Below are 12,423 nucleotides of genomic sequence, written 5' to 3'. Positions count from 1 at the left end.
TGCTATAGTTTTTTTCTTTCAATTCACGGAGGCAATTTTCTTAAATATTTAAAATCGAATATTATTGTTTTAATGTAAAATAAATTTAAATATAAAATAAATTTAAATATAAGATATTATCAAGTCACACATGATATAACATTAAAAAAATATTATTTCTGCACAATATATATTTTTTAAAAAGAAAGAAATTTCAATATATTTACCTGTAATGTGCAATTATTCAATCACTCGCAATGGACGTCTTGTCAACCAGCCGGAGTTCGCTGTTGTTGCCAATTCTGCCCTTTAACATTCTCTTATTTTAATCCTTTTCTTTTTTCAATATATATATATCCATGGTGCTACAGCTTCAGTTCCTCTGTAGTCTATAAGAAAACACACGGAACAAGAAAATAAAAGGAACAATTATTACATATGGAATCCTCGAGGTGAAAAAGTGATTTCCATCTGAATTCATCGCATCATTTTTCCAAACAAAACACACCGAAGCAACAAAGTGCCTGCCTTGGCTTTGGTACACTCTAGGGTTTCATTTTTCTCCAGCTTCTTCTTGATTTTCCGATTTTATTCTGCTTATCCTTTACATTTTCCTGATTGGGATTTTTAGAAATGGAGGAATACAATCATCTGAGTGAAAACACAAATTCTCGAAGGAATTTTCTTTATATGGGCCCAGTTCTTGCACCAAGCTCTTCGGTTTATGGAAGAACAAACAGTGGCTCGAGTAATCATCAAGGTCAGTTGCAGCAGATCAGTAGCTTTCATCTTCAATCAAGCGACTGTTACGATCAATATGAAGGTGCTCAACAGAATCCCACTGTCAAAACTGAAGCCGGAACTTCGCAAATTCATGCTCCCAGATTCAACTATCCGTCTATGAATAGAGGACACCAAACTCTTCAAGATCATCATGGGAGACAAGAAAGTGCGAATACCTGTAGTGAAGTTGATGCGATTAAAGCCAGGATTATTGCTCATCCTCAGTATTCTAATCTTTTGGAAGCGTACATGGATTGTCAAAAGGTCCATTGCCCGAATCACAATTTTGCAGTTGATTCCTTCTCTTTCACCCTATACATGTATATCATATCGCATATGTACAGGTGGGAGCTCCGCCGGAGGTCGTGGCGCGTCTGACGGCGGTCCGCCAAGAGTTTGAGGCGAGGCAGCGGGCTGGGGCCGCTGTTCGAGATGTTTCGAAGGATCCAGAACTCGACCAGTTCATGGTATTCATGTTTCTTGATTTATAATGGCGTAGGAAAATATTTTTGAATTTTAGGTTAATGGGTCATTATTTTGTATTCATTCATACTGTTTCATGGGAGCTGACATTATTAATTCTTTATTGGCTCGATCGATCTCGAAATTCTGGTATTTGCGATATAGGAAGCTTACTATGACATGCTGGTGAAGTATCGGGAGGAGCTAACCAGGCCTTTACAAGAAGCCACGGAGTTCCTGCGACGGATTGAATCACAACTTAACATGATAACCAATTGCCCCACTCGGATTTTAAATTCTGGTAAATTTTATCCGTATTTTCTACATCACACACACACACACACACATATTCTAGTATTTTATATACATAAATATGTATGTCTGTGTATGGAGAGAGAGAAGGTGGGAATGAGGGAGAGACGTGTATATATATATATATATATATCTTTCATGGTTGTTTCTTATCATGGAAAGAACACCAAAAGAATAAAATAGCAGGATATTTTGATTCCCAAGTTGAACAAAGTGTTGAATGCGGCCTCTATTTCCTGGTGCAGTGCAATACTGAGAGTTGAAACTGGCAAAGAGTAGGGGATGGGTGTGTGCATTTGACTCTCCACTCCCTTTAACTGCATCATCTCTGCAAAGAATTGAACATGCATTGAGTGCGCTGTCCTTTGCTCTTTCCCGTAAAACTCCATCATTTTCCAATGCATTTTCACGAGTGCTAATGCCAACAAAACCCTAAACAGAAATAATAATACATATTAAATAACCTGTCAAAAATTAGATTTTAGTGCTATATATTATGAAATGTGAAGGAAAAAAGATAGACTAATCCAATCTTATATATGACTTAAGAAATAATATGAAAGCACAAGGTTTACTCATTTATTTAATTAGTACTTTATCTTTTATATGGGTTCCCACTGAAGAATCTATAAATTGATAATTGTAAAACTAAACATGGTATATTATTAATACTGTATATGTTTGAATCCGATGGCCTGTGCTGTGTGTTACGCGCATGCTTGTGGCAGAATTACACACATTTGAAACCAACCGTTTATGTTGTAATTTCTTAGTTTACAGTTTACACTTAGGCTTTAGGCTTTGAAAAATAAAGGAAACATAGGATGCTGTTCATATCAGTGTGTTACCCCATGACATAGCCTGTACAAATTTGTCAGGCTTCTGTTTATGTTTCTTTCTTTCATGTATGTGCTGCATATGGTGTATTTCTTTATTCTTTTTTTTTTTTCCGTTTTCTTTGTCTGTGTTTTAATTTTCCTTTTTATTCTAAATTATATTATTTCCCGAATTTTGTTTTATCAATTTAAGAATTTTTGTTTTTACTTATTATGATATAATTGAAAGAAGCAATTTTTTTTCTAAGAAAAGAAAAATATGAAAAGCACGATCTTCGATCAATAATTAGGATTGAATGTGATTTGCTAACTGCAACAATTCACAATAAGTACAAAGATATTACACAACGTAAATCAACCGTGCAGGAGTGTAAATTTCCCTTAAAACTATTATTACACTCATATAATAAAGTTATCGGTAATTAATTACCCTGTAATCACATATATATGTTACCATCATACCAATCGAATCCATTTGATAGACATGAAGAGTAACCTTTAAAGTATCACTTTCCATGTCATAACTACTCATCCTCGCTAGATGACTACTAGGTTCACAAATTATTTGATAATAGGACGACTTTTAAACAATATTGATATTATATACACGCATGCATATGCATAGATTAGTATTTGCATAGTTGTATATCTTTTTACGTACAATATGTTTGCTTTGAACTACTTGTGAACAACAGAGGAGAAGTGTGATGGTGTTGTTTCGTCTGAAGAAGACCAAGAAAACAGTGGTGGAGAAACCGAACTTGCAGAGATTGATCCACGAGCAGAAGACAAGGAACTGAAAAATCACCTCTTGAGGAAGTATAGTGGATATTTAAGCAGTTTAAAGCAAGAGCTTTCCAAGAAGAAGAAGAAAGGCAAACTTCCAAAAGATGCTCGGCAGAAGCTACTCAGCTGGTGGGAATTACATTACAAATGGCCGTATCCATCGGTATGTAAGCATGTATTATTTATTTATTTTCATGCATGTGACGTGAAGGTGTAAATTTATTGAAAACAGGAGTCGGAGAAGGTGGCGCTGGCTGAATCAACGGGTTTAGACCAGAAACAGATTAATAATTGGTTCATTAACCAAAGAAAGCGACACTGGAAACCATCTGAAGACATGCCGTTTATGGTGATGGATGGCTTGCATCCGCAAAATGCTGCCATCTACATGGATGGTCATTATATAGGTGAAGGTCCTTACAGGTTGGGGCCGTGAATCATGCTTCTTGATACTGCTTTCGGGAATCAATGAAGAAACCAAGCCTGGTTAGTGTGTTTTCAAATATAAAATATCGATTGTACTTTTGACAATTTAATCTTTATAATTTGGTTATTTTTATTTATGAGTTTGTATGTTGAAAAGCTACTGTTGTGTATAAATGATACAACACTCCTTTTGTGCCCGCACTTATTACTTGAGCAACGCGCTTTTGGGTTTTAAATTTTTCATATATAGGTTTCTTGGAGCATTTGGATATATGTGCCAAGGAAATCTATGAAATATGTAGTTAATGTACTCGAGCCTTGTTGCGCAAGAAGAAGGCATTTGATGATCTTTGTAGGTGTGATTCGATGTTGTATGCTCTATATGGTCGGCATGGCAATATGCGGTTTTGTTATATAGATTTATCGTTTATACTGTTTCCTCTTCAAATAAAATGGTCTACCATCTCCATTTCATTTAGCACTAGCAGCACTCCCGTTTTCTTTGTGCATTTTGGATGTATCTAATTATTGACTTTGAGTTTGTACAACAAACCATTTTACACATTTAATTCTTCTGATTTAGGGAACTCTGATTATGCTTTATGCTTTGTGAACAATTCTTCTCAACAATTGCATGGGAAGTTGAGGCCAGCAAAAGCTGGATTCTATATTTATCACGCATTGAATCATTAAGGACTTCGTCGTCACATAAAGTTAAGGACTTCGTCGTCACATAAAGAATTTTATTTCATGGATCACATAGGTATCTTGCTCTACTCCAAGAGATGTAATCACAGTGTATAGTTTAGGATTAACGGGTCATACTGTGTGTGTATGTTTGTGTGTGTTTATATATACACACACTAAGGCCAAACTGGCTGCTGATAATACTCATCTATTTGGTTAAAAATCATAGGCACCAACTTCGATTTATTGAAAAGTAAATAGAGATTAATAATGGACTGAATAAGATGTTCAGTATGCTCCCGTGTTCGGAAATGGCACCCAATATGCAGTGTAAACTCAAATGTCAGCACTTTTTCCTGAATTGACAAGGGAATGATTTATGTACATAATAACCCTTGGGAAGTTCTGCAAAAGGACTAAAAGTTCCACATACGTGGCACTCTAAAAGCATCGTTCTCGCTGAAATAGTGCAGTTATCAGAAGTTCTATAGTCTGGCTATCCTAATAGAATGGATTATTGGTATGTATGTATACCCAAAATTATTTATATCCTACTTATTATGCATTTCTCCTAGTTCTAGATGAGCTCATCCAACTAAGGACCCAGGCAATCGGATGGTTCTCTTCCCTGAAAAATCAATGACACAAGTATAAGTATTATATATGGTGTATCTATGCATGTCTATGTGATACAACGATCCAGACGTGATTATCGAATCAATCAAATTATTAAAAAAAAAAGGAGCTAACCAGGTGTGACGTCCTCTAGATCTTCATGCATGCAAATGTTACCTATCTCAGTATTATCCAATTCGCATGCATGGCTGTTTTGTTCTATGGTTTTTTGCAAACCATTGGATCTTGAAGTAAACTGACAATAAGCGGATTGCAGCTTCTGATGAATCTCCTCCATCCGTCCACAGTGCTCATCTTGCCGGTCCATTTCTATGATAATCTACGAGCAAAATAAAACAAGATACATGATCAAAATGGATTATATTGTTTTGAAGAAAAAGAGTCACTAACTTCAGGAGCTCTCTCTCTCACCTTGGCTGGTGTTTTTCTAAAGACTGGGTGAAACCTTTGCCTACAATACTCATTGAAGAGTAGCGTGCAAACAATTAGTGGAATGGTAAAGCTTAAAGCAACCGACGATTCTTTGATTCCAAAAACTCCCAATGCTATTATTTGTGTCAGCACCAACGAGAATATTGTTGTGTTGTGCACCACAGGCCAATACAGTCCGCCTGTCTGATATTTCGTTACATACACGTTCAATATCTGAAACAACATTTCCATGTCAAGTGATCATATTAGAAAATGAGAAAGGTGAGCGATTTTTTTAATATATATATAACAAGTGAACATGAAAAAGAAATAGAGACTCATGTAACCTGATTGCGGTACACGAAATAGGCAAGGACAAAGTATACCAGCAAGAAAGGCAAAATAAGAGGTGCCAGTGTGGAACAAGTGAAACCTAGGAGTCCGAAAAGGAGGACTCTTGGTACTTCCGTATGGTACGGAAAGGTATATGTTCCATATGTTGTCTCGTCCTTGTTTTGGAGAATGAACCTGTAAAACAAGTTGCAGACTAAAGGAAATGGCTGAATGAGTTCAACGGACAAGCTTGCCCAGCCTGAGGTGAGAACGTACGTCATAAAGAATGTTGCCTGCATATATCAACATATGGATAAATTTTTACAAGCAAAAAAGCAGACAAATTGAGAATTAAGGGAAAAAAGGTCACCGATGAAGGCACTGCTTTAGCAAGCAAATTTGGTATGTTTTTAGGATCCCCCAATTTCATGATCGAAATTTGATAGTGGTCTATGGCAGTCTCTGTAAGAATATTGGCAAAGAATACATTCCATATGACGAAGTAAGTAACTTTAATGCATGTACTTCGTTTCCGGCTGCTACGAGAAATTGAGCCCTCCAATGTCGAGAATACCATCATTAGTGGTGGTACAAAGTACAGAAAGATCATGAATATAACACTTGGTAGATATCCAGTTATCACTTGTTCAACAAACTTCCTGCAAAAGTTCCACAGAGAAAGTTTGATCCCTAAGAACTATTAATAAAATTGGGTTCAATGACCAAACGCTTGCTTTTGTACTAAAACCATCGTGGATGGCACGTAAGCAATCACAAGAGACGACGACATTTGTGGTTCCTCAACACAAGCAAAAACATTCGGAAATACTCTGCATGGAAACAATTGAATCACTTCAAACATACAGATTTATTACCTCTGTCCGATATCCCTCAAGAACGGAAAAATCTTTTTTAGCTTTTCAAAATGAACAAGGCTTTGTGTAAACACCACAGGTATAAGGAAGAAAATCACAAAAAGGATCGAGGCCACGAGGACAGCAATTTTACGGATCCACAGGAGCCGATACGGTACACACAAGTTTGACCAGTACACGTCACGAGGTTCAGGAGCAGAGTCAGTCACCCAGGACATGGGATTTGGTGCTTGAAGAACCTCCGAAGCAACCAAAGCAGCATAACGAGTCCTGAAAAAAACCAGAGCCGCCCCACATTCCTGCAGCAAAGATTTGCATACAGAAAACTCGTGAGATATTTTAACAATAAATTCTCCATAAATTCAATCCAGTCCAAATTTTATATAGGGGCATCAGAATATGAGTGCCATCCGTGCGTACAGTTCTAAATATATTTCAAACTATTTCCAATATCTTTCCCTTGACTATTTATGAGTAGATGAATAAACTTTTATTAGTTATGCGCAACTTTAACCTTCTTCCTTGTATCTGACCCATCAAAGCTGCTTCTTCCCTTGGAACTTTCAGGCTCAATAGAAAGGATTTTGAAAGATGCTGCATTAGTTCCCCCACAAAAGCCACATCTCATAAATTTTGATCCACAGCTTTGCTCCATCCCGGTGGTCCTCAGAATCTTATACATTTTCTCAGCATCACTCTGCGTACGGAATAACACACCACCGATGATATACGAAAATTTCTGACTTAAATCAAAGAAAAGAACATGGTTTTCAAACAATTATCGACTAAGAAAAATATCTATTAGATGCACACCATCAATTTCTGGACTGCTCCGGACTGATAGATCATTTGGTGCAACAAATAGCTTGACGAATAATAATTTGTAAAGAATTTTGTCAATGTATCGCTGTATGCTTCTTCCCGAGACCATGGAATTGCACGAACAAGCACTGTAAAGTGACTTGGATGGGAAACAGAAGAAGTGATGTACGCCAATCTCATTTTTGTGATGTTTTTATATTCCTATGGACAAGAAGCAGCAATATCATGAAAATAAATTACATCAGATTAAATACTTGTGTAAAACAGATGGTGAATTCAAGTTGTAGTCCTTACAAAGTAGAGGAGAATACAAGCGCAGCATGTTATGATGTATAGTGCAAGACAATGAGCCCAAAGCCTGACAAAAAGAATCAAATTTGAATATATGTACCAAGCTTAAAACTCGATAGAACTGAGCCACTAATTTTGGTTCCTGATGTAACCACAATAATAGATTTACACATATTACGTACCATCTCGACCCTTCCTTCACATTCCCAATGGTGAACACATTCAATGGCTCATCAGGGAATTGTTTGTGCTCCATCTCAATTCCGAAATTATAATTTAGGGGAAGAACAAGAAACAAGCATATGATACCAGCAACAGTTAATATTCTGACACTGCACAAAGAAAAGAAGGCATGGATTTTAAAATTCCAGGGACAACGAATCATCTGCAACTCCAGAAAGCTGAACTTTTTACAGTCTTAGACTCATAGTGAAGGTAAAAAACGCGCCCTTCCGATATTTGGAGAAATACAGAACAATATAATTTTCCTCCAGTACAGTTACACATACGCAGAGCGATCAAAATGTTAAGAGGGCACAAGTAAAACAAAAACAATAACAAAATATTGTTAATAGATAAGGAAATACTTTACGAACTCTTTTCTTATTCATCATAATAATACAATATTTTACCAATTTTTACTTAAAGACATGAAAAAAGCACGATAAATTAGAATAAAAAAATCAGATCAATGTGAAGCAATGAATTTGCTCACATAAATTAGAATAAAAAACACCGGCTGAAGTATGCAGACAGCCATAGGACAAACTAGAAGGTTAATATTGTGTGTGTGTGTGTGTGGGTGTGTATATTCATATTACACCGTGATCAAAGCATCTGAAGATTCGCAATATTAACAGTTCATTAGCCAATAAGCTGTGTATAAGATTCCGAATATTTAGTTTTTTCCAAACATGATTCTGAATATCATTAATCTGTATATTAAGACATATCATGACATCACCTGAAGACAACCGCACGGAGAAAGACTACAGCATCCACACCACCAATGGCATATAACTCGTCCTCTGAGGCTTCCCAGGCCTTCACTATCCAACTAGCAGAAGGAAAGAGTCGCTCGAAGCAAAAAGGATCATGGCGTTTTAATCTCACCTGGGAAAGTCTTTGCCCAAAATAGACGCTCAGGAGACTAGGTTGTTTTCTTAAAACAGAGTACAACGAGAAAAACGCCACACATACAGCTGTATTGATAGCAGCAGAAGTCAAAAGAGAGGAGACGTCCATCTCTGTCTCGCTACACTGGGAAACCTATGGCATGTCATCGCTCAAAAGTGAGACATAGGACCTTCTCACATTAACAACTCCAAAAATACATCCTCTAATTGCAAGAAAAATAATGAAGTTCTAGTTTTTGTGTGATTCGCAAAAATAACTAATCAACATGGTCATGAAACCAGTGTAATAATTTCAATTTTATGCGTGCATACAGAGAACATTAGAAAGTGTGTTGTCATCCATCACAACAATATCTTAAATGATCGATGTCCATGGAGACGAAATCCATAGAAGAAAATAAATTTGTTTAAAATTCGTGGCATGGTAATATCCCTTCCAAACTCTAGCATTTGTGAGCCACAAACAAAATAATAGATATCGTCAACATATGAAAGAAAACAAAATAAAAAGAAAAGATCCAAAAATAAAGTGGTCCACAGTTCAAACGAAGCCTAAGTCCTCAAAACGAAAGAAGCCGCCAGAAAATCTGAGATTCCAAACGCAAGACATCACTTAAACCACCCAGTTATGATGATTTCAAAATAAATTCATACAAATGTGACAGAAAATGAAACACCAATACAAGAAATTCGCACCTGATTCCACCATCACGAAAACCGTAACAATTAATGCAAGACAATTTTTCATTGCACTTGAAGATGGAACGAGTGTAAGGAAAGATAGGCTAGCGGTTTGATTAAAGGGACGGGAAAAATTGAAAACCCTAAAAATGAAATTAATTAGGATTTAAGATCCTGGCGAAGAAAAGAGAGAAAAACTAAGGTTGCATGAAAACGAAACGGGGCGGGATGTGTAAAGCCAATCCATGACATGTATCCAATATATACGTGGAATAGAATCGAATAACTGTCACTAATTAACTGCTCCATAAAAATTCTCCAAACAAATATGCATAAATAAAAATACTAGTTTCTCTTAAATCATTTTTTTGCTCCCGGCCTTTTACGTGCATGGTTGCCTAGCTTGTCAAAATACTTCTATATTGACTCTCGCTTTTAATTTAAATTCATATATCTCTGTGATAATGAGATCCAACGAACATTTGTTACGTACACACTAGATACATACATAAACATTCATGAGTTAACGCATTACTCTAAGTCATGTATCACTTTACGTCTCATCATATATATGAATTGAGTACATTAATTAATTTCACCTTTATACATACTTCACATATTAAAATAACAAGTACAATATCTCCCAAAGTACTGTGCATATAGATTACAACACACAAATATAAAATTGTTTCAACGTATTGTACAAGCTAATCATGCACAAAAGTAGATATCGAGGAATGAATAGTCACATTAGCTCCTAATATAAAAAGTACCTGAAGAAACTATACTAACAGCTACTTAATCATTAGTTGCAGTGCCTGGAATTGACCAAAGCCTGGATCCGTCCCACCGCAAGTTCGAGTGTTTCCTTGGCCATATTTGCAAAACAAACACGGAACCAGCCAGGTTCCACGCAATGACACGAAGATCCTGGAGAAACATTCAGCAAATATTCACCAATCATTTCCCTCCACAGATTCATTTCTGCTTCAAATGTATCCGACTTCAACAGAGATCGCATATCCACCCAGCAAAATAATCCAGAGTTGCTCTTTAAACAAGGGATACCGACTTTTTTCAACCCAGAAACCAGCATTTTATGTCTGTTTTTCAATCTCCTGCGGTTCTCTTTCACATAATTCCGTATAAATTTCTTGTCAGCCAGAACCTTGGACAGTAAAAATTGGCTTTGTGAAGATATAAGCCCAAAACTCGACATTTTAGTTGCTGCGGCTATTAAGGTATCATTATTTGAATAGATCATGCCGATTCTGAACCCTGGAAGTCCAAGATCCTTGGAAAGACTGGAAACAACATGAACCCGACTCCAAATCGATGTCCTCTTTGGGTCGAATTTCCTTATCTTTAGAGCTTCTATGATGCCTACGAATCTCGGTGAATCGAAAACGGTGCCTGTATAGATTTCGTCGTTTACTATGTGGATGTTTTCGTTAATGGCGAAGTTGATTATCAGATTTAGTTCATTTAGAGTAAATGTGGTACCCAAGGGATTTGAAGGATTTGTGATAAAAATCCCTTTAACTTTTAGATGAAGATTTCGGGCTTGTTTATAGGCTTCTTCCAGAGAAGAAGCAGTGATTCTGAAGTCGTTTGAACTGTGGCAGTGTACAGGTATAATTTCAACCCCAGTTCTCCATTTCAGATCTCTATCAAACCTGGAAGAAAAATAAACATTTCAAAGCTTTACTATATTATATTGTAATTGAGAACTTGACACTGTATCAATAAAAAAGAAAATAAACGAAGTGTTTACATACCCTGGATAATATGGTGTGGGGATTAAAAAAGCTTCACCAGGTTCGGCCAAGCAAAACATGAGAGTTTCGTTAGCGGAGGTTGCCCCGGCTGTGAGTACGACCTTGTTGGGATCAAATTTTACTTTTTTTTGTCTGATCTCAGACATGTACTCTACTAGCTCCTGCAAGGTAAGAGTAGAAAATGATAATTTTTTGGTATGTGTGTGTGTACACACACACTAGCACTAGCATTTAAACCAGATTTACTTTCTTAAATGCTGGCAACCCATGATAATCTTGGAAAAGAGCCAACTCCCTGAATATGGATCCTCTTTTCTTGAATCCACTGATTTCCTTGGTTTCTTCCAATCCAAGATTCCAGAAGATCAAAAGAAAGCTGCACAAAAAACCTTTAACTTTGATGTAGTATACATGCATTTAATTGGTGATATATAATAGCCCTAATTTAACTAATTCTCAACATGCCTGTATATGCAAATTAATTAAACACTCTTAGCTAATAAATCTATTCGAAACTTTCTCATAACATTTTGTCTATATCGTCTTCCAACATTTATTTGTAATGTTCACCAAAACCTGGCCGACATCGAACCATTTAACCAAGTACGTACATCACACTTTTATTTCTTTAAATGTAATGTAATGTAGATACCTGATTTTCGGCCAAGCCCATCTGGATAATTCCAGACTGGTTTCGAATCGGATCAAATGGATTCTTCTCGTACTCTTGCCATCCTAAGAAGTAAGACGAGTCTTGGCCATGTGACTTGCATGTAGCTTTCTTAGACAACATTTTCATGGATATATATCTCTTTAGAAGAACTTAAAATTGTATGATATCCAGACACATATACTAGGGTTCGAAATGCATGTGTATTTATAGAGGATCACATTAAGACATGTGACCGACAATGTTTATTGCACGGTACTGGGACGGTGCTCGCTTTTGTTTGCTAGTTAGTATTTTATTTTATCAATTGACCACAAGACATCCGTTTTTTTTCCCTTCAGTTGTTATTAGATGTTGGACCAATTCATGTATAACTACACAATCAACATACATATATATACACACACACATTTATATCAATCGAGTTGAGTTCAACTCTAAGCGTGTATCCAACAATTCACATTTTTTCTTAAATATAGAGGAGTCCATGTTTTTCGCAACATCGATGAATGTACATCC

General features: G+C 36.4%; 2 protein-coding genes and 1 pseudogene across 6 annotated transcripts; 1 reads left to right on the top strand and 2 right to left on the bottom strand.

Moving 5' to 3' along the window:
* The first annotated feature begins 340 nt into the window (after window positions 1-340).
* Window positions 341-3,781, top strand: LOC142524091 (homeobox protein knotted-1-like 2). 3 transcript variants are annotated; one of them, XM_075627827.1, is made up of 6 exons: window positions 341-431; window positions 611-1,026; window positions 1,107-1,229; window positions 1,390-1,525; window positions 3,068-3,321; window positions 3,391-3,781. In XM_075627827.1, the coding sequence occupies exons 2-6, from the start codon at window positions 613-615 to the stop codon at window positions 3,592-3,594; spliced, it is 1,131 nt and encodes a 376-aa protein (XP_075483942.1). In that variant the 5' UTR covers window positions 341-431; window positions 611-612; the 3' UTR covers window positions 3,595-3,781. The 3 variants fall into 3 exon arrangements, with proteins under 3 accessions (XP_075483942.1, XP_075483940.1, XP_075483941.1); XM_075627825.1 differs by having other exon boundaries at window positions 352-517; XM_075627826.1 differs by having other exon boundaries at window positions 352-1,026.
* LOC142524090 (1-aminocyclopropane-1-carboxylate synthase 3-like) lies at window positions 1,532-12,033 on the bottom strand (annotated as a pseudogene).
* LOC142524089 (hyperosmolality-gated Ca2+ permeable channel 2.1-like) lies at window positions 4,467-9,670 on the bottom strand. 3 transcript variants are annotated; one of them, XM_075627823.1, is made up of 12 exons: window positions 9,472-9,670; window positions 8,604-8,908; window positions 7,822-7,971; window positions 7,643-7,706; window positions 7,340-7,549; window positions 7,041-7,223; window positions 6,527-6,825; window positions 6,022-6,310; window positions 5,666-5,944; window positions 5,298-5,552; window positions 5,022-5,226; window positions 4,467-4,899 (listed from the first exon to the last, which is right to left on the bottom strand). In XM_075627823.1, the coding sequence occupies exons 2-12, from the start codon at window positions 8,882-8,884 to the stop codon at window positions 4,859-4,861; spliced, it is 2,256 nt and encodes a 751-aa protein (XP_075483938.1). In that variant the 5' UTR covers window positions 8,885-8,908; window positions 9,472-9,670; the 3' UTR covers window positions 4,467-4,858. The 3 variants fall into 3 exon arrangements, with proteins under 3 accessions (XP_075483938.1, XP_075483936.1, XP_075483937.1); XM_075627821.1 differs by lacking the exon at window positions 9,472-9,670 and adding an exon at window positions 9,088-9,210; XM_075627822.1 differs by lacking the exon at window positions 9,472-9,670 and adding an exon at window positions 9,088-9,207 and having other exon boundaries at window positions 4,472-4,899; window positions 5,319-5,552.
* Window positions 12,034-12,423: the final 390 nt, after the last annotated feature.

This window comes from Primulina tabacum, chromosome 14 (assembly GCF_025594145.1).
Source record: "Primulina tabacum isolate GXHZ01 chromosome 14, ASM2559414v2, whole genome shotgun sequence".
Taxonomy (NCBI): Eukaryota; Viridiplantae; Streptophyta; class Magnoliopsida; order Lamiales; family Gesneriaceae; genus Primulina; species Primulina tabacum.
This window is presented reverse-complemented; position numbering and strand designations above follow the sequence as displayed.